The sequence below is a fragment of the Brassica rapa genome, chromosome A05 (genome assembly GCF_000309985.2).
Source record: "Brassica rapa cultivar Chiifu-401-42 chromosome A05, CAAS_Brap_v3.01, whole genome shotgun sequence".
NCBI classification, from domain to species: domain Eukaryota; kingdom Viridiplantae; phylum Streptophyta; class Magnoliopsida; order Brassicales; family Brassicaceae; genus Brassica; species Brassica rapa.
The window spans coordinates 1,701,326-1,714,554 of NC_024799.2; the positions used below are offsets into that span (position 1 = coordinate 1,701,326).

General features: G+C 40.7%; 4 protein-coding genes across 4 annotated transcripts; 1 reads left to right on the forward strand and 3 right to left on the reverse strand.

Annotated features, from left to right (window-relative positions):
* The first annotated feature begins 327 nt into the window (after window positions 1–327).
* Window positions 328–3,477, forward strand: LOC103866666 (citrate synthase 3, peroxisomal). Its single transcript, XM_009144629.3, has 11 exons — window positions 328–630; window positions 709–889; window positions 1,045–1,130; window positions 1,605–1,709; window positions 1,825–1,997; window positions 2,088–2,207; window positions 2,276–2,351; window positions 2,419–2,492; window positions 2,579–2,797; window positions 2,867–2,990; window positions 3,071–3,477. The coding sequence occupies exons 1-11, from the start codon at window positions 388–390 to the stop codon at window positions 3,200–3,202; spliced, it is 1,533 nt and encodes a 510-aa protein (XP_009142877.1). The 5' UTR covers window positions 328–387; the 3' UTR covers window positions 3,203–3,477.
* Window positions 3,478–3,524: 47 nt separating this feature from the next.
* LOC103866667 (chaperone protein dnaJ C76, chloroplastic) lies at window positions 3,525–5,429 on the reverse strand. The gene is made up of 9 exons (XM_009144630.3): window positions 5,092–5,429; window positions 4,877–5,005; window positions 4,679–4,808; window positions 4,480–4,600; window positions 4,319–4,400; window positions 4,164–4,217; window positions 4,042–4,080; window positions 3,870–3,969; window positions 3,525–3,788 (listed from the first exon to the last, which is right to left on the reverse strand). The coding sequence occupies exons 1-9, from the start codon at window positions 5,326–5,328 to the stop codon at window positions 3,652–3,654; spliced, it is 1,029 nt and encodes a 342-aa protein (XP_009142878.1). The 5' UTR covers window positions 5,329–5,429; the 3' UTR covers window positions 3,525–3,651.
* A 446-nt stretch (window positions 5,430–5,875) lies between these two features.
* Window positions 5,876–8,530, reverse strand: LOC103866668 (50S ribosomal protein L1). The gene is made up of 10 exons (XM_009144631.3): window positions 7,972–8,530; window positions 7,393–7,470; window positions 7,265–7,306; window positions 7,074–7,176; window positions 6,912–6,976; window positions 6,775–6,819; window positions 6,571–6,678; window positions 6,405–6,492; window positions 6,282–6,328; window positions 5,876–6,197 (listed from the first exon to the last, which is right to left on the reverse strand). Exons 1-10 carry the CDS (start codon window positions 8,482–8,484, stop codon window positions 6,120–6,122), a joined length of 1,167 nt encoding a protein of 388 aa, XP_009142879.1. The 5' UTR covers window positions 8,485–8,530; the 3' UTR covers window positions 5,876–6,119.
* Window positions 8,531–9,412: 882 nt separating this feature from the next.
* On the reverse strand, window positions 9,413–13,222 carry LOC103866669 (sec1 family domain-containing protein MIP3). Its single transcript, XM_009144632.3, has 7 exons — window positions 12,966–13,222; window positions 12,693–12,836; window positions 12,252–12,401; window positions 11,603–12,046; window positions 10,025–11,536; window positions 9,868–9,936; window positions 9,413–9,777 (listed from the first exon to the last, which is right to left on the reverse strand). The coding sequence occupies exons 1-7, from the start codon at window positions 13,011–13,013 to the stop codon at window positions 9,649–9,651; spliced, it is 2,496 nt and encodes an 831-aa protein (XP_009142880.2). The 5' UTR covers window positions 13,014–13,222; the 3' UTR covers window positions 9,413–9,648.
* Between the last annotated feature and the right edge of the window lie 7 nt (window positions 13,223–13,229).

The window sequence follows — 13,229 nt, forward strand, 5'->3', positions numbered from 1 at the left end:
AAATGGCCCATTTATTCATCCATAAGCCCACATTAAAAAATTGGCCCATCAACTTTGCCAATTATTGTGTTTTGTTTTCTTTTTTAATTCAACGGATCAAATTTAGCAAATCGAGGACTTCTACTTGCTTTTCCAAGCGTTGAAAGCAACCAACATGGAGCTAAGTAACACGTGTCATATCCTTAGAAGTGCGTATACTCTACTCTTCAATCACCTAGAGTAGGTTAACTTAAAGAGATAGGCCGCAAAACTGGATATGTAGGTCCCAGTCAATACTCTTGTCCGCATGCGAAAGAAACACGTGTTATATAGCTTGCTTAAGCCTCCCTTTCCTTCTTCTTCAACAACATTTCTTTGTTGTGTAATAATCTTTTCTTGTGTTGAAAGATGGAGGAGATATCAGAGAGAGTTAAAGCTCGATTAGCTGTTATCTCGGCGCATTTGACGTCAGCTGATCCCTTGGAATCAGGATCTCCAGCCATCGAGCGGTGGACCACGTCGGCGGATATCAATCCTCCACCGCATGGATCCTTGAAGGGAGCCTTGACGGTCGTCGACGAGCGCACAGGGAAGAAGTATCAGGTTCCAGTCTCAGATGATGGTACCGTTAAAGCCGTTGATCTCAAGAAGGTATGTAGTAGAATCTTGTTATTGTTAGGTTTGATGAGAGCTTATGCGTAAGGGACAAGTAACTGATTGTTAGTTTAGATTTCGATGGGGAAGGAGGACAAAGGGATTAAACTGTACGATCCTGGTTACTTGAACACGGCTCCTGTTCGGTCCTCGATCTCTTACATCGACGGAGATGAAGGGATCCTACGTTATCGTGGGTATCCGATAGAGGAAATGGCTGAGAACAGTACTTTTCTGGAGGTTGCATATCTTCTCAGTAAGTATTGGATCATGTTGAAGCTTCTTGATGTTGTTGAACTAGCTAATATAATTTATTGTCTGAAAGTTTTGGATGTATAAGTATAAATACTTTTGTATTTTTGGTTGCTAGGATCGAACTGTATTGATGAATTTTTTTTTGTCCTTGGGCAGTGTATGGGAATCTACCCTCTGAAAGTCAGCTATCTGATTGGGAGTTTGCTGTTTCTCAGCATTCAGCTGTGCCACAAGGAGTTCTAGTGAGAGTCCCTACTCTTTTGTTCCATGTGAACTTTTAATTTTGATATTATTGTGCGCGAATTTAAGTTAGCAAAGAAACTTAAGATAGCAAAACGAACTGAGGCAAATACGATTTAGGTAGAGTTTGTATATTGAACAAATTAATGTACAATATCTTAGACTCGTTCGTATTTATACTAGCCTCAAAACTCGATTTACTTTTTCCTTTAGCAAAACATCTTTATCCCAATAAATGTATTTATCCTAATCTTAAAAGGCATACTAGGCACTGTACCCCCTAGATGTCCATCTTGATTATGAGTATCTTCCTAGCGCTTATGATTTAAAACATTTCAAGAATTAACATATACCAAAACTAGACTTTAGAATAGTACTTTCTGTGCTTGCAATCTCTGATGATCCTGGTCCATCCTAGTAATTACGCAAGATGTTTCTCATACCTTAACTAGAGTTTCTTGATAACTTCCGGGCAGGATATAATACAGTCTATGCCTCATGATGCACACCCCATGGGAGTTCTTGTGAGTGCAATGAGTGCTCTTTCCATCTTCCATCCTGATGCTAATCCTGCTCTCAGGGTAAGTTAAAGATTACACTCTTCCACTAATAATCATGTCAGGCCGCCTTTCTAAGCTCACTATTAGATTTTTTTACTTATAAACATTTTAACTAGAATTAATCTATTGGGTGCAGGGACAGGATATTTACGACTCAAAACAAGTTAGAGATAAACAAATTATTCGCATTATTGGAAAGGCACCAACTATTGCAGCAGCTGCTTACTTGAGGATGGCAGGGAGGCCTCCTGTTCTTCCTTCAGGAAGCCTTTCTTATGCTGAGAACTTCCTCTATATGCTCGATTCCATGTATATGTCCCTCACCATCATCTCATTACATCGCATGCAATGGCAAGATTAGTCATTGTAGACTTGACATGAACTTGTATCTTCTCACAGGGGAAACCGATCCTACAAACCTAACCCTCGGCTTGCTCGGGTGCTGGACATCCTCTTCATACTTCATGCGGAGCATGAAATGAACTGCTCCACCGCTGCTGCTCGGCATCTTGCCTCTAGGTACAACACCTCTTTGATTTTTTGAGTCTTGATGAGAGAGATATTGACTAATCTTGTGTTCATTGTAGTGGTGTTGATGTGTACACTGCTGTTGCTGGAGCTGTGGGGGCTCTTTACGGTCCACTTCATGGCGGTGCAAACGAGGTGTGCTATCTATTCATATGTACATTCTTCTGATATATTTGTATGCTCATGGCTTTGGTTCCATTAGGCTGTGCTTAAGATGTTGTCAGAGATTGGGAGTGTTGATAACATTCCAGAGTTCATAGAGGGTGTTAAAAACAGGTATAAACTCAATTCTTGAAACTATATGCTAATTAAGGAGCCTTTCCAATTCCATCAATGTTTTCATCTCTTTTTGACTGTCTTAGGAAGAGGAAGATGTCTGGTTTTGGACACCGTGTGTACAAAAACTATGACCCAAGAGCTAAAGTCATCAAGAAGCTAGCAGATGAAGTGTTCTCCATTGTTGGAAGGGATCCTCTAATTGAAGTAGCCGTTGCTCTGGAGAAGGCAGCTCTTTCTGATGATTACTTTGTTAAGAGGAAGCTTTATCCAAATGTTGATTTCTACTCTGGTTTAATATACAGGTAAAAAGTTTGGTTTCATGTTCATTTTCACTCAACAACTTAATCTAACTCTGGACCTGTTGAATATAGAGCAATGGGGTTTCCACCAGAGTTCTTTACCGTCTTGTTTGCTATTCCTCGCATGGCTGGATACTTGTCTCATTGGAAAGAGTCGTTGGATGATCCTGACACCAAGATCATGAGGCCACAACAGGTAATATATAGTTAGTAGCTCACATGCAGAGATAAGATGTTTTGAAAGTTGGATTGTCTCATTTGGGATTTTTTGAATAGGTGTACACCGGAGTGTGGCTTAGGCATTACACACCAGTTAAAGAGAGGGATGAGCCAAAGGAGTCAGACAAGTTGAGTCAAGTCTCGACTTCTAATGCATCAAGAAGACGTTTGGCTGGATCTTCAGTTTAGGTCCATTATCATATACCTTACAGTTACAACACACTGCACCACAAAAGAATAAGAGAGATTGGGTTCTCTACCCAAACGCAAAGAGAGTCATATTCCAATATAAATTTAGAATTTTTTTTTTTTTTTGTGTTCCACAGAATAATTGTCCTTAACTGATGGTTAAGGCACTGCTCTTTAAGAACATTCAATAAACAAATATATCAGAACACTGTTTGTTGTTGTTTATGGATTAACTAAAATTATTGAAAACATTAGAGTGTCCACTATTTTATCTAGGCGTTGGAGACTTATATACATACATAAAGAGTATAATATATAAAAGTGAAAATGTTTTATACACTTGTTTTTCTTCTTCCACAAATCCATGTGGTAAGAAAGCTATACAAGTCTTCTAGAACAGTGAAGTTATTACATATATACTTTTACTATCATGTCTGGAGGTGGTGGTTTCAGTTGTCTCCTCTGGAGGAGGAGGAGGAGTCAGGGAGTTTGAAGGTGGGCCTCTTATCCACGCCTCTTCGTGAGTATTCCCTCCATCTCCTAGCTGCTGCGGCGGCTCGCTGTGCTCGTTCTTGTACTTCTTCCTCTGTCACAGACATAGAGTAAATGTGTTATTATATGACCATTGGACAGAGAGGATGAGAGGAGTTTAGTATCAATGTGTTACCGCTTTTCTGGTATTGATTATCTTTCCCCCAGAGGTTATCCCAATAGGAAGGTTCCTCGTCTGTGCTTTTCCGCTTCATCATTCTACTTCTAGCTTGATTCTGAAAAACATAAAGCAATGCATGAAGTGATGTTACATGTCACATGAAATGCATGTGATGGATAGTTTATACCAAGACTTTTGCTTGCCTCTTTTCCCATCGAGATCTCGCCTGTCATAGATTTTTAAAGATTGATGATCATCAGTTATATGAAAGGTGAAGAACCGTTGTGTCACTATAGATGAGCTTCTTACCATTCTGAAAACATCAACAGCTCCTGACCCCATTCCAGAAAGCATCAGAGCAACCTGAACCCATCAATGACAATCCCAACCAATATAAATCAAGAAACCTTAGCAATGCCTAACAATAAGAGAGAGCTACAAAGAGAAAAATGCTCTTGACTTACATTCACTCTCTCAACCCTACGCATCTCATCTTCAAGCAACGACAACTGCCCCGCAGAAGTCTGATATATACAATCAACCGGGCTGCAACCAAAAAGAAGGCATAATCAGTATTATACTCGACAATCACTTGCAGCATCTAACAGAAACACAAGAGGCTAACCATGTTTCAACTGCTTGCTGAAGCAAATCAGGATTGCCACGCTGGTTACACGCCCTTGCTCTCCCAAAATCCTCCTCAATCTGAAATATATCCGGAGCCACATTGGCACAGTTCTTGCACCCTATCAAAAACAATAAACCCATTATCATCATCAGCCTTACCCTTCCCTCAAATGAAACTGAATCTTAAAGAAACTTACCTATACAAGCAAACTCATCAACAAAGACATGATCTTTCGGGCTAGAGTCATCAAGAAAAGGATTGGTAGCAGTCACTGCGTACCCATGGATCTCATCGTACACCATTCTCTGTACAGGGTCACTAAGAATCTGCAAAACACAAAACACCTTAAACACCACTGAGACCAAAAAAGTTATTCAAAAGTCAAAGCTTTCACCTCGTAAACATCGTTAATGAACATGCAGAAGTTTGTGGTTTCAGGGTCATTCCCATTCAAGTCAGGATGACAAGACTTCATACAGTTATAATAAGCTTTCTTGATCTCCTCTGGTGTCGCATCTGGAAGCTGTTGAAAAAAAAACAGAACCAAAACAGAGAGTTATAAAGTCAGAACCTTTTTGGATGGATGTAATACAAAGTTACAAACTTTACCAATCCGAGAACGGCGTAGTAGTCATCGGCGACGTCGCCGGTGGAGAGAGAAGAAGCGTCTTCCGTTGCAACTCTCAATCTTCCGATGGTGCTGCTGCTTCGTCTCTTTCGTAAGCACCACGACGAAGCAGCGCCGCTAGTCTTCGCCGAGAATCGCGAGGTACTTGATCTGGAGCTGAGAACAGAGCTCTGAAACTTGAGAAGATCAGTGCAAACAGGGGAGAGTAGCTGCGCCATTGAAGAACCTCACAAGGGTCTGATCCGAACCGATCAGATTCGTTCCCGATCAATAAACCAAGTCGATATTTTTTGAATTAATATTTTTTAAAAAATCCTTTTTTTTTGTGAAGAGAAGGAAGAAGAAGTTAAAGGGAGTACGAGGGTGACGTTGCTGACGTGGCGGGATAAGAACCATGGGAAGCTTTGTTTGGAATCTGAGATGAATCTAACGGCGATCGGCGAAAGCGTGCTTAACCGATGGTGGCACGTGTCAGGTAGTGGAGTGAGGTGTGTCTTCACGGTTCAGCTACCCGCCAATTTTTTCTTTCAATTAGATATATCTCCATTACGTAATTGTAGGTAGATAAGATTCAGACAAGTAAAAGAAAACTGAGAACAAGAGTGTTTCAAAAACCGAACACATAGTTTTTAAAAAGTTAGCTTGTCTTGAGCTGGTGATTTTTTTTGCGGTAAACCACTGTAATAATAACTCTAATGATGCTTCCAAGAGCTTCATAAAAATGCATAGCAAGATTCAAGTTATGCTTTTAACGAAACACAAAAATGAATCAATTATGCAAGTGATGTGATGAGTAGCAATTTAAAGATTGTCATATCATTATTAAGACATGAATTTTGACTTGACTTTATCAAGCAATCCAAACCATTGAGCTATGAAAAAGACTAATCCCTAGTAAACAACAAAATCATAATAATGTAAACAAGTAATAAAACTTCCCCCGGGAAAAAAATAAAAACGCCTGCAACAAACAAGCCTTTTATCTTTTGGAGTCTACTTGCTCACTCACTCACTTGAGCTGCAACTTGGTATAGTGATCTGCTGCTCTAGACAACGACTGTATCGATACCGGATAACCCTTTCCCATCTGCATATACAACCAGCATCAATATCAGTTTTATTTTAACGCTTACTTGAGAGTCTAAAACATGGAACTGGTTCACAAGCTTACCGTGCTACACAAGTGGAATGCATTCACATAACCAGCATATTTCGAAGCTGCAGAAAACACACTCAAATCAGCAAAACAAAGATCTCCATACAAAATTACAAGCTTGGGGTATGGAGTTATTACTCTTTTTCAATCCGGCAGGCTTAGCCAGCAAAAGGGCGTTCATAAATGCACCAACGTTCTCCCTCAAAGCATCCTCAGGAAAGCTCATCTGGTTAGGAAAGCGTTCTTGTCATGAATATATATAGATAATGAACTTTATAAAGTCATTTGGGGGGAGATATGTAACCTTCCCAAGTGGCACATGAAGAATGGAAGTTTTATCCATTCTGAATTTGGTGTGACCTGCTTTTGCGTCTTTCACTGCTTTCATCACATCCTTGGTCACACTCCCTTGCTACAACAAATATAACATATGTTGAATTAGTTCAACGTAAGTATAGTAACTGATACATTAGAGTAAGATGTTGAGTGAGTGAATAATCCAACTTACTTTGGGGTTAGGCATCAGACCATGATTGTTAAGAATCCTTGATATCTACAACCAAGCACACAAAACCATTTGTATATTTAGTTAGAAAATATCACCAGATCAACATGTTTTTGGATAAATGCTTAAATGCTAAGAACCTTGTAAACACGGGGCATCATTTTCGGAGTTGCAAGACATCTATCAAAGTCGATCTTGCCACTTTCTGCAGATAGATTTTAAGCAAAAATAATCATCTACCAATCAAATGTCAGAAATGATTTATGGAAGGGGGATGAAGTAGTATGCAATTAGTTCATTACTCAAGATTTCCTCAATAAGCTCAAGACCACCGACAACATCAGCTCCTGCAGCCTTGGCATCCTCTGCATCCGAACCCTCGGCAAAGAATGCCACTCTCACATCCTGAACAAGGAAAGATCACCTCTTTCTATTACTAAATGGCTGATATATATAAAATCCACACGAAGGATTAAAGAGACATTTATTGTACCTTTTTAACAGAATGTGGTAGAGCCAAAGTACCACGCACAATCTACAGTTTAATCAGTGATCACAGTCAGTCCAAACATAGAAACAAGGAAAATGATTCCAAAAACAGGATAAGAATGAGAATATTACCAGCTCAGATCGTCCTTTTTCGATGCCTAACCTCACATGAGCCTCAAGAGTTTCATCAAACTTGGCCTTAGCATTGCCCTGAACCATCAAAAACGGAAACAGCCTAAGAACAAATATATAAATATATAGAGTCATGACCATTCTCTCCTCACTCACTCTACTTAAAAGTAAAACACAACAACACCAATTACAAGTTTCATGTAATCCACAACTCTCAAAGTACTACCATTAAACAAAACTTTCATCATCTTTACTCGTTTAAAGTTCCCTAAGGTGAAACAAGTGAGGCCTTAGCAACTTCTAAACACAACCACAGCTTCCTAGCCTCCTTTGAGAGCCTTTCTATGTTCACATTACAACATAAACGAAAATCAACTAATACGAAACATGAAACAAACAAAAGTTTAAGCCTTTGGTATCAAACACACACAAAACGAACCATGTGGATGAAAACACAACCAGTGAGAGCTTAGCAACTTCTAAACACAACCACAGTGTCTACCGCTACGTTCACATTACATAGCTACGAAACAAGCAAAAGTTTAAGCCTTTGATATCAAAACACACACAAGCATTGACCTTTATCTCTCTAATGGCCTCCATGAGATCGAAAATAGGTTTCTTCCCATGCCTCAGCTCCGGTTTAAGCAGCGTCGGCAAAGGGAGCGAAGAGGTATCCTCCTCCACGGCAGTAGCTCTGAAGAACCTTCTCCTAGCTCGATTCTCCGATTCGATCCTCTTCCTCTCCGCCTCCACCTCCTCCGGCGTCCTCTCTCTGTCCTCCTCGCTCACGACGCGATCCTCCGGGAGAGGAGCCACGCGCTGCGCGTAGGAGACGGGAGTTAGCGAAGGAGAGTCTTTCGTGTATCGGATCTCTTCTCGCGTCAAGCGAGAAAGATCTTCCGAGGGTTTGGCGGCGTACGACACCGGCTCGAGCTTCTTGGGGGATTCATTCGGCGGCGGAGGGTTTGGATTCGGATCTGATGATGGAGAGGATGAGAAGAGTCTGTGGATTTGTGGAAATGGAGATGAGAAGGGTCTGGTGAGAGCTTGGCGGCGAGCTTGAGAGAGGAGGAGCTTCATTGCTGCCATTGTGAGGTTGTTCGTGTGAAGTGTGATTCTTCTGAGGTTTAAAGGGGGGATTTAAGATTTCTATCTTAATTAATGTTTTTTGTATGAAATTACAAAACCTCAGGGACCATATATGTAAATACGCTTGATCACGGTTAATACCCGAATCTCTTGTTTTCTTTCCAAAATGGAACGATAGTTTTATAAGGTCATCTTCAACCCCATTCTATTTTTTACTCTAAATATAGAGTAATTTAATTTTTTTTGTTCATCACTCTATTTTCTATACTAAAATAGAATATCATTGAAACAAACTCAAACTCTATTATAAAGTTATTTTATTTTTAGAGTAAAAATTAGAGTAAGCAATTGGAAATGATCTAAGCTACACTACACATACACATTCCCATATTAGATTCACTGTGTGTTTTTTAATACATAGCTTATGAACTGTCGTAACAATAGCTTATACTGTAATATCGGCTCAAAGCTTTCAGACAGAACAAACAAAGAAACCTCGGTTGGTGTCTCTTGTCTGAAAGCGTATGAATGTAATGGAGGTGGTTGGGATTGATGTTGCTTAAGCTTGGAAACCGAAGGATGGTCCGTGAGCTGGAAATGTCAATGGCACACCCTTGGTGGGTTCTTTTTCTTTTTTTTTTTTCTGTTATCGCCAAAGAGACAACTGAACAGTAGTTCTTGCTGTAACCTTGTAGGAGCAGGCAAGCAAGCTATCACATGAAGCAAACGCTAAACTACTAAGGAAATTTATACGCAAGTGTGTTTAGTAGTGTGCTACTTGCTAATTATCATATGCATTGGTGAAATTGTGCTAACAGTATTTCGGTTAGAGTATCATCTAAACTTCATACCAAATTCAATTGGATATCTAAAAACCAAACTCAAATATTTGAATTATCAAAACAGTTGCCAGAAAAAAAAAAGATACTACAAAACAAATTCATAGATCACAAAACTACAAGAAAAAACTATGACTAAGGAGGAGGGAACATTTGCTAAATACAATCAATGTGTATTGTCATGCGGGATGAGTTAAAACTACAAAGAGAGAGGAATGGTAGTTTTGTAGGTTAAACACTCGCTAAGATTCACTGTGTTTTCTAATACATAGCTTAACAAGAGAGGCAATGAGAGAGAGCGAGTTTGTTTTTGAAAAAAAAAAAATCAAAAGTGGCTGAACTGTCCTAACAATAGCTCGAACATGTCTTCAGGAGTAAGGAGAGTTGTTCCTCCAGTAACCAAGCCAATGTCTGGTCTTCCACTCTCCCCCACAGCCTCTTGAGCTTCCATAACCTTTAACAATGGAGGAAACAGAGACTGTTACCAAAAAATATAAGGTCTAAAACCAGAGATATTGAGTGACTTTGTGGTGAAGTAACCCACCTCTCGACCATTGATTCCTCCAATGACAAAGACAAGAATGACACTCTGGTCTGCAAGGCTTGGTTTTGCCTGCAATAGTTTTGAGAAACATCAATGTGTATTCTCAATTTCTCATGGAGATGAGGGAAAAGGGAAGAAATACAGAGAGAGAACTAACCTGACCAAGACCAAACCTTCCAAACCCGCTTTTGAAAAGCCTTCCTACAGTTGAGGAATGATATTCTAAACCTGGTATCTCCTCTTTGCTCAACACCTTTGTTATAAGCCTGTACAGTAGCCCTTTGTTTCCAGATGGATCTCCCGGGAAGCTGCTCTCCGAAGCCAATGAGCCTTCTCTTAATGGTACATTCCTTGTTCTTAGACTCGACAGCTTGTGGAGAAACTTAAAGAAGCTGTCTACTCTATCACGCAAATCAAGTTTTAGCTGCATATCGTCATAAGACTCGTCCGCTTTACTGTTATCATTGTCTTCTTCATCTTCCTCATCTCCCCATTTCCCCCATGGATCCTCATCAAGCGCATCAATGTCTAACTGATCATCAGAGGGAGTCTCTTTGGTGTCCTCTGACTTTAAGCGGTTCAACCTGCTCTCGAGCTCTTCTGTCAACCCATTTAGAAACTTGAGATTCCCTGCTGAAGGATTCTCGAGAACAGCGTCCACAATGGCTTCTTTGAGAAAATGCTCTTCTTGCCAAGAGAACGGTCCCCCTGAGCCGGCTGTAGGAAAATTCTCTCCAGCAAGAATGTAACCAACTACTGTAAGAAGCAATGCGTCTCGGAAAGACAGAAGCCCTCTTGATGATGATGAATCTAGTTTCTCGTTCTTCTTCGCCTGAAGTTCTGCCAGAGCGCTTTTGTTTATCAGGTCACTGATTTGAGCAGCCAGACCTTGGCTCGTATCACCAGCGCTTACGTTTAACATCATCTCCGCACTGCTGAAAGCATCCCATTTGGCGCTTTGGGATTCATCAAGCGCAGCGGCTGTAGCTGCCGCTAACTGAATAATCCCTTTGTTTCTCAACAAAGACGACTGGTTTTGCGACAACGCCTTGACCATGGCCTGGAGCTCAGGTTTCGTGGCGTAACCAGGACGAGCCCTCACGTTAACAGAGATGTTTTCACGACGCAGAGCTTCTTGAAGCCATTTCTTCACCAGCACACTTCCATCCTTTGTTCTCCTTTCGATCATGGCCTCTAAGTAAGGTGTCCCTCTAAAACATTCAGTGGCTACAAGCGATCCGTTTAGTAGCTCAGTAGATTTCTTGTCGCATTCGTTTTGTGGATCAGAAGTGTATGAATCCCAGCCACGTAAGAAAGCTTCAACTCCTTCAGGAAGACCAGACTCCTTAATCTTGCTCGGTTCTTCATTTAACAGCTCCCCAAGAGGCACCTGAACATCGAGAGAAGGACGGTCGATGCTTGGAACCCCTTGCTTAAGCTGTGCTTGTGTAGAAAATCTCTCTGCGCGAGGCAATGATGAAAAGATTCGATCAAAAAGTGAGTCCCCGTGGCAGCAGGGAGTGATGAGATCAAGCGTACGATCAACAAGTAACAAGCCGGCAGTTCTCTTTCGACGCCCTACATCGTAAAGACTTGACATGTCTGTCATAATCTTTCCAACGTTCTTTGATACATCACCAAGTGAAAATATCTCCAACTTCAACTCCATCTACAATGACGTGGTCACAAACTTCAGATAAATAAACAGAAGAAATCATCTAGTGTTGTTACTTACCTTAAGAGCCAGGTGGTAAAGAAAATGTGCGGTAAGAGTTGCACCAGGAGGAACATCATCAGTATCAGACATAGATCCAGTGCTTATTGGAGGCAGTCCAAAAGTAAGAGAATCCTCATGTTGACGGGACAGGGAAGCTTCGGCAACTGATCCTTGGGAAGGTAAGACAAACGCTCTAGGAGTGAAAGGACAAATAATCAAGGGGAAGTGGTGCACCGAGACTACCAAACCTTCTGCGTCACCTGATGAATCATCTACATTTTGACTTGTAATAGGCTCCATCGTAAGCGACTCAAGTGCGGAAGAGAACTTAGGAACCCCTTTGTCTTTAGATATTTTGTCGCTCTTCTTGGTATGTTCGTTGTAATCCTGAACAAGTAAGGTTTCGTACTCTCTATACGCGTCTGGACCAAGTGGTGAATCAGGGCAGGCTGAATGAGATCCCTAACATTTAAAATTAGTAAAGTGATTAGATAAGTTACTAAATTTCACTACGACTATAGTTAAGAGTAATCACTAGAGATGGTTCGTGAGATACAACACGTTGCATAAGCCAAATAGTCGAAATAAAAGTAGGAATATACAAGTTACTACTCTTCTGTTTCAGAAATAAATAATAAGAAAATTGAGATCAAGGATAGAGTTGCACCTCGGAAATAGAGGTGAACACTGAGCAGCGCTGAACGCCTGCATGGGTGCTTAGACACCGCAGCATATATCGATGAGCATCATTGAGAAGCCGAGATGTCATAATCACAATTCTGTTTGCACAATCCAACTTTGAATTCCAATCAGCCACCTATATATATATAGCAAAGAGACATCAACAGTCACATCCTTTGACATTAGCTCAGAATATCGAATCTACCCAATCAAACAGACCAATTACAAGAAACAAATAAAAAGAAAAATAACTTGGGAAAGACAATCTAAGTGGTGTTTAAGCTATTCAAACTCCAATACCACAATACTATGATTGAGTTCAGTCTTGATATTGACATTTTGGTAACAATGAAAAATAAACTGACTTTGATAACAATCTTCCCATCCTCAAATCAGCATTGTGAAACCAGAATCTACACAAGCTTACAGCGTCGAGGGAAGTCATGTTCTCAAGGCTACAGACGGAACGGGCACCTAGCTCCAAGAACAAAGGGAAGGCTCCTGCAAGCTGGAAACTTTCAGTGCAACCAGCATCAATATACACAATTGCATCTTTCACATCCTCTTCTATCTGCCAAAACACAAACACAAATTGAAAACTTGAAATTCCCAATTACTCTCTCATGATCAAAGGCATTTAAAATTTCCCAGGAATATTTAGGTGCAGCGGATCAAAGGAAAAGGATGATTCAACACTTACTTCGCGGATCGAATTGAGACAAGCGATAGCTACATCGATCAGAGCCATAGCTCTCTCTCTCTCTCTCAGCTAATGAATTTCGCTAAATGGATCGAGACGGGTTGAGATCGTCAGCAGATGCAAATACCATGTATGAGTCACCGGAGCAACACCAGTTTCGCTTCGCCGACGACGAGCATCCGTAGCTTAGCTTTCGTATCGTTACGATGATCAAACCACTCTATTGGGCTTTTACTCCTCTACGGGCCTTTTTCAGTTGCGATT

Coding starts and splice junctions, on each gene's coding strand:
- LOC103866666 (XM_009144629.3), top strand. CDS start 388: ATGGAGGAGATATCAGAGAGAGTTAAAGCTCGATTAGCTGTTATCTCG. Junction 2,352..2,418: donor TTCATGGCGGTGCAAACGAG/GTGTGCTATCTA, acceptor TGGTTCCATTAG/GCTGTGCTTAAGATGTTGTC. Junction 2,493..2,578: donor ATAGAGGGTGTTAAAAACAG/GTATAAACTCAA, acceptor TGACTGTCTTAG/GAAGAGGAAGATGTCTGGTT.
- LOC103866667 (XM_009144630.3), bottom strand. CDS start 5,328: ATGGCGCAGCTACTCTCCCCTGTTTGCACTGATCTTCTCAAGTTTCAG. Junction 4,218..4,318: donor GTAGGGTTGAGAGAGTGAAT/GTAAGTCAAGAG, acceptor TGATGGGTTCAG/GTTGCTCTGATGCTTTCTGG. Junction 3,970..4,041: donor AGAGGCAAGCAAAAGTCTTG/GTATAAACTATC, acceptor TATGTTTTTCAG/AATCAAGCTAGAAGTAGAAT.
- LOC103866668 (XM_009144631.3), bottom strand. CDS start 8,484: ATGGCAGCAATGAAGCTCCTCCTCTCTCAAGCTCGCCGCCAAGCTCTC. Junction 6,977..7,073: donor GCTTATTGAGGAAATCTTGA/GTAATGAACTAA, acceptor ATCTATCTGCAG/AAAGTGGCAAGATCGACTTT. Junction 6,679..6,774: donor GTCTGATGCCTAACCCCAAA/GTAAGTTGGATT, acceptor TATTTGTTGTAG/CAAGGGAGTGTGACCAAGGA.
- LOC103866669 (XM_009144632.3), bottom strand. CDS start 13,013: ATGGCTCTGATCGATGTAGCTATCGCTTGTCTCAATTCGATCCGCGAA. Junction 12,837..12,965: donor GTCTCAATTCGATCCGCGAA/GTAAGTGTTGAA, acceptor GTGTTTTGGCAG/ATAGAAGAGGATGTGAAAGA. Junction 12,402..12,692: donor ACATGACTTCCCTCGACGCT/GTAAGCTTGTGT, acceptor ATATATATATAG/GTGGCTGATTGGAATTCAAA.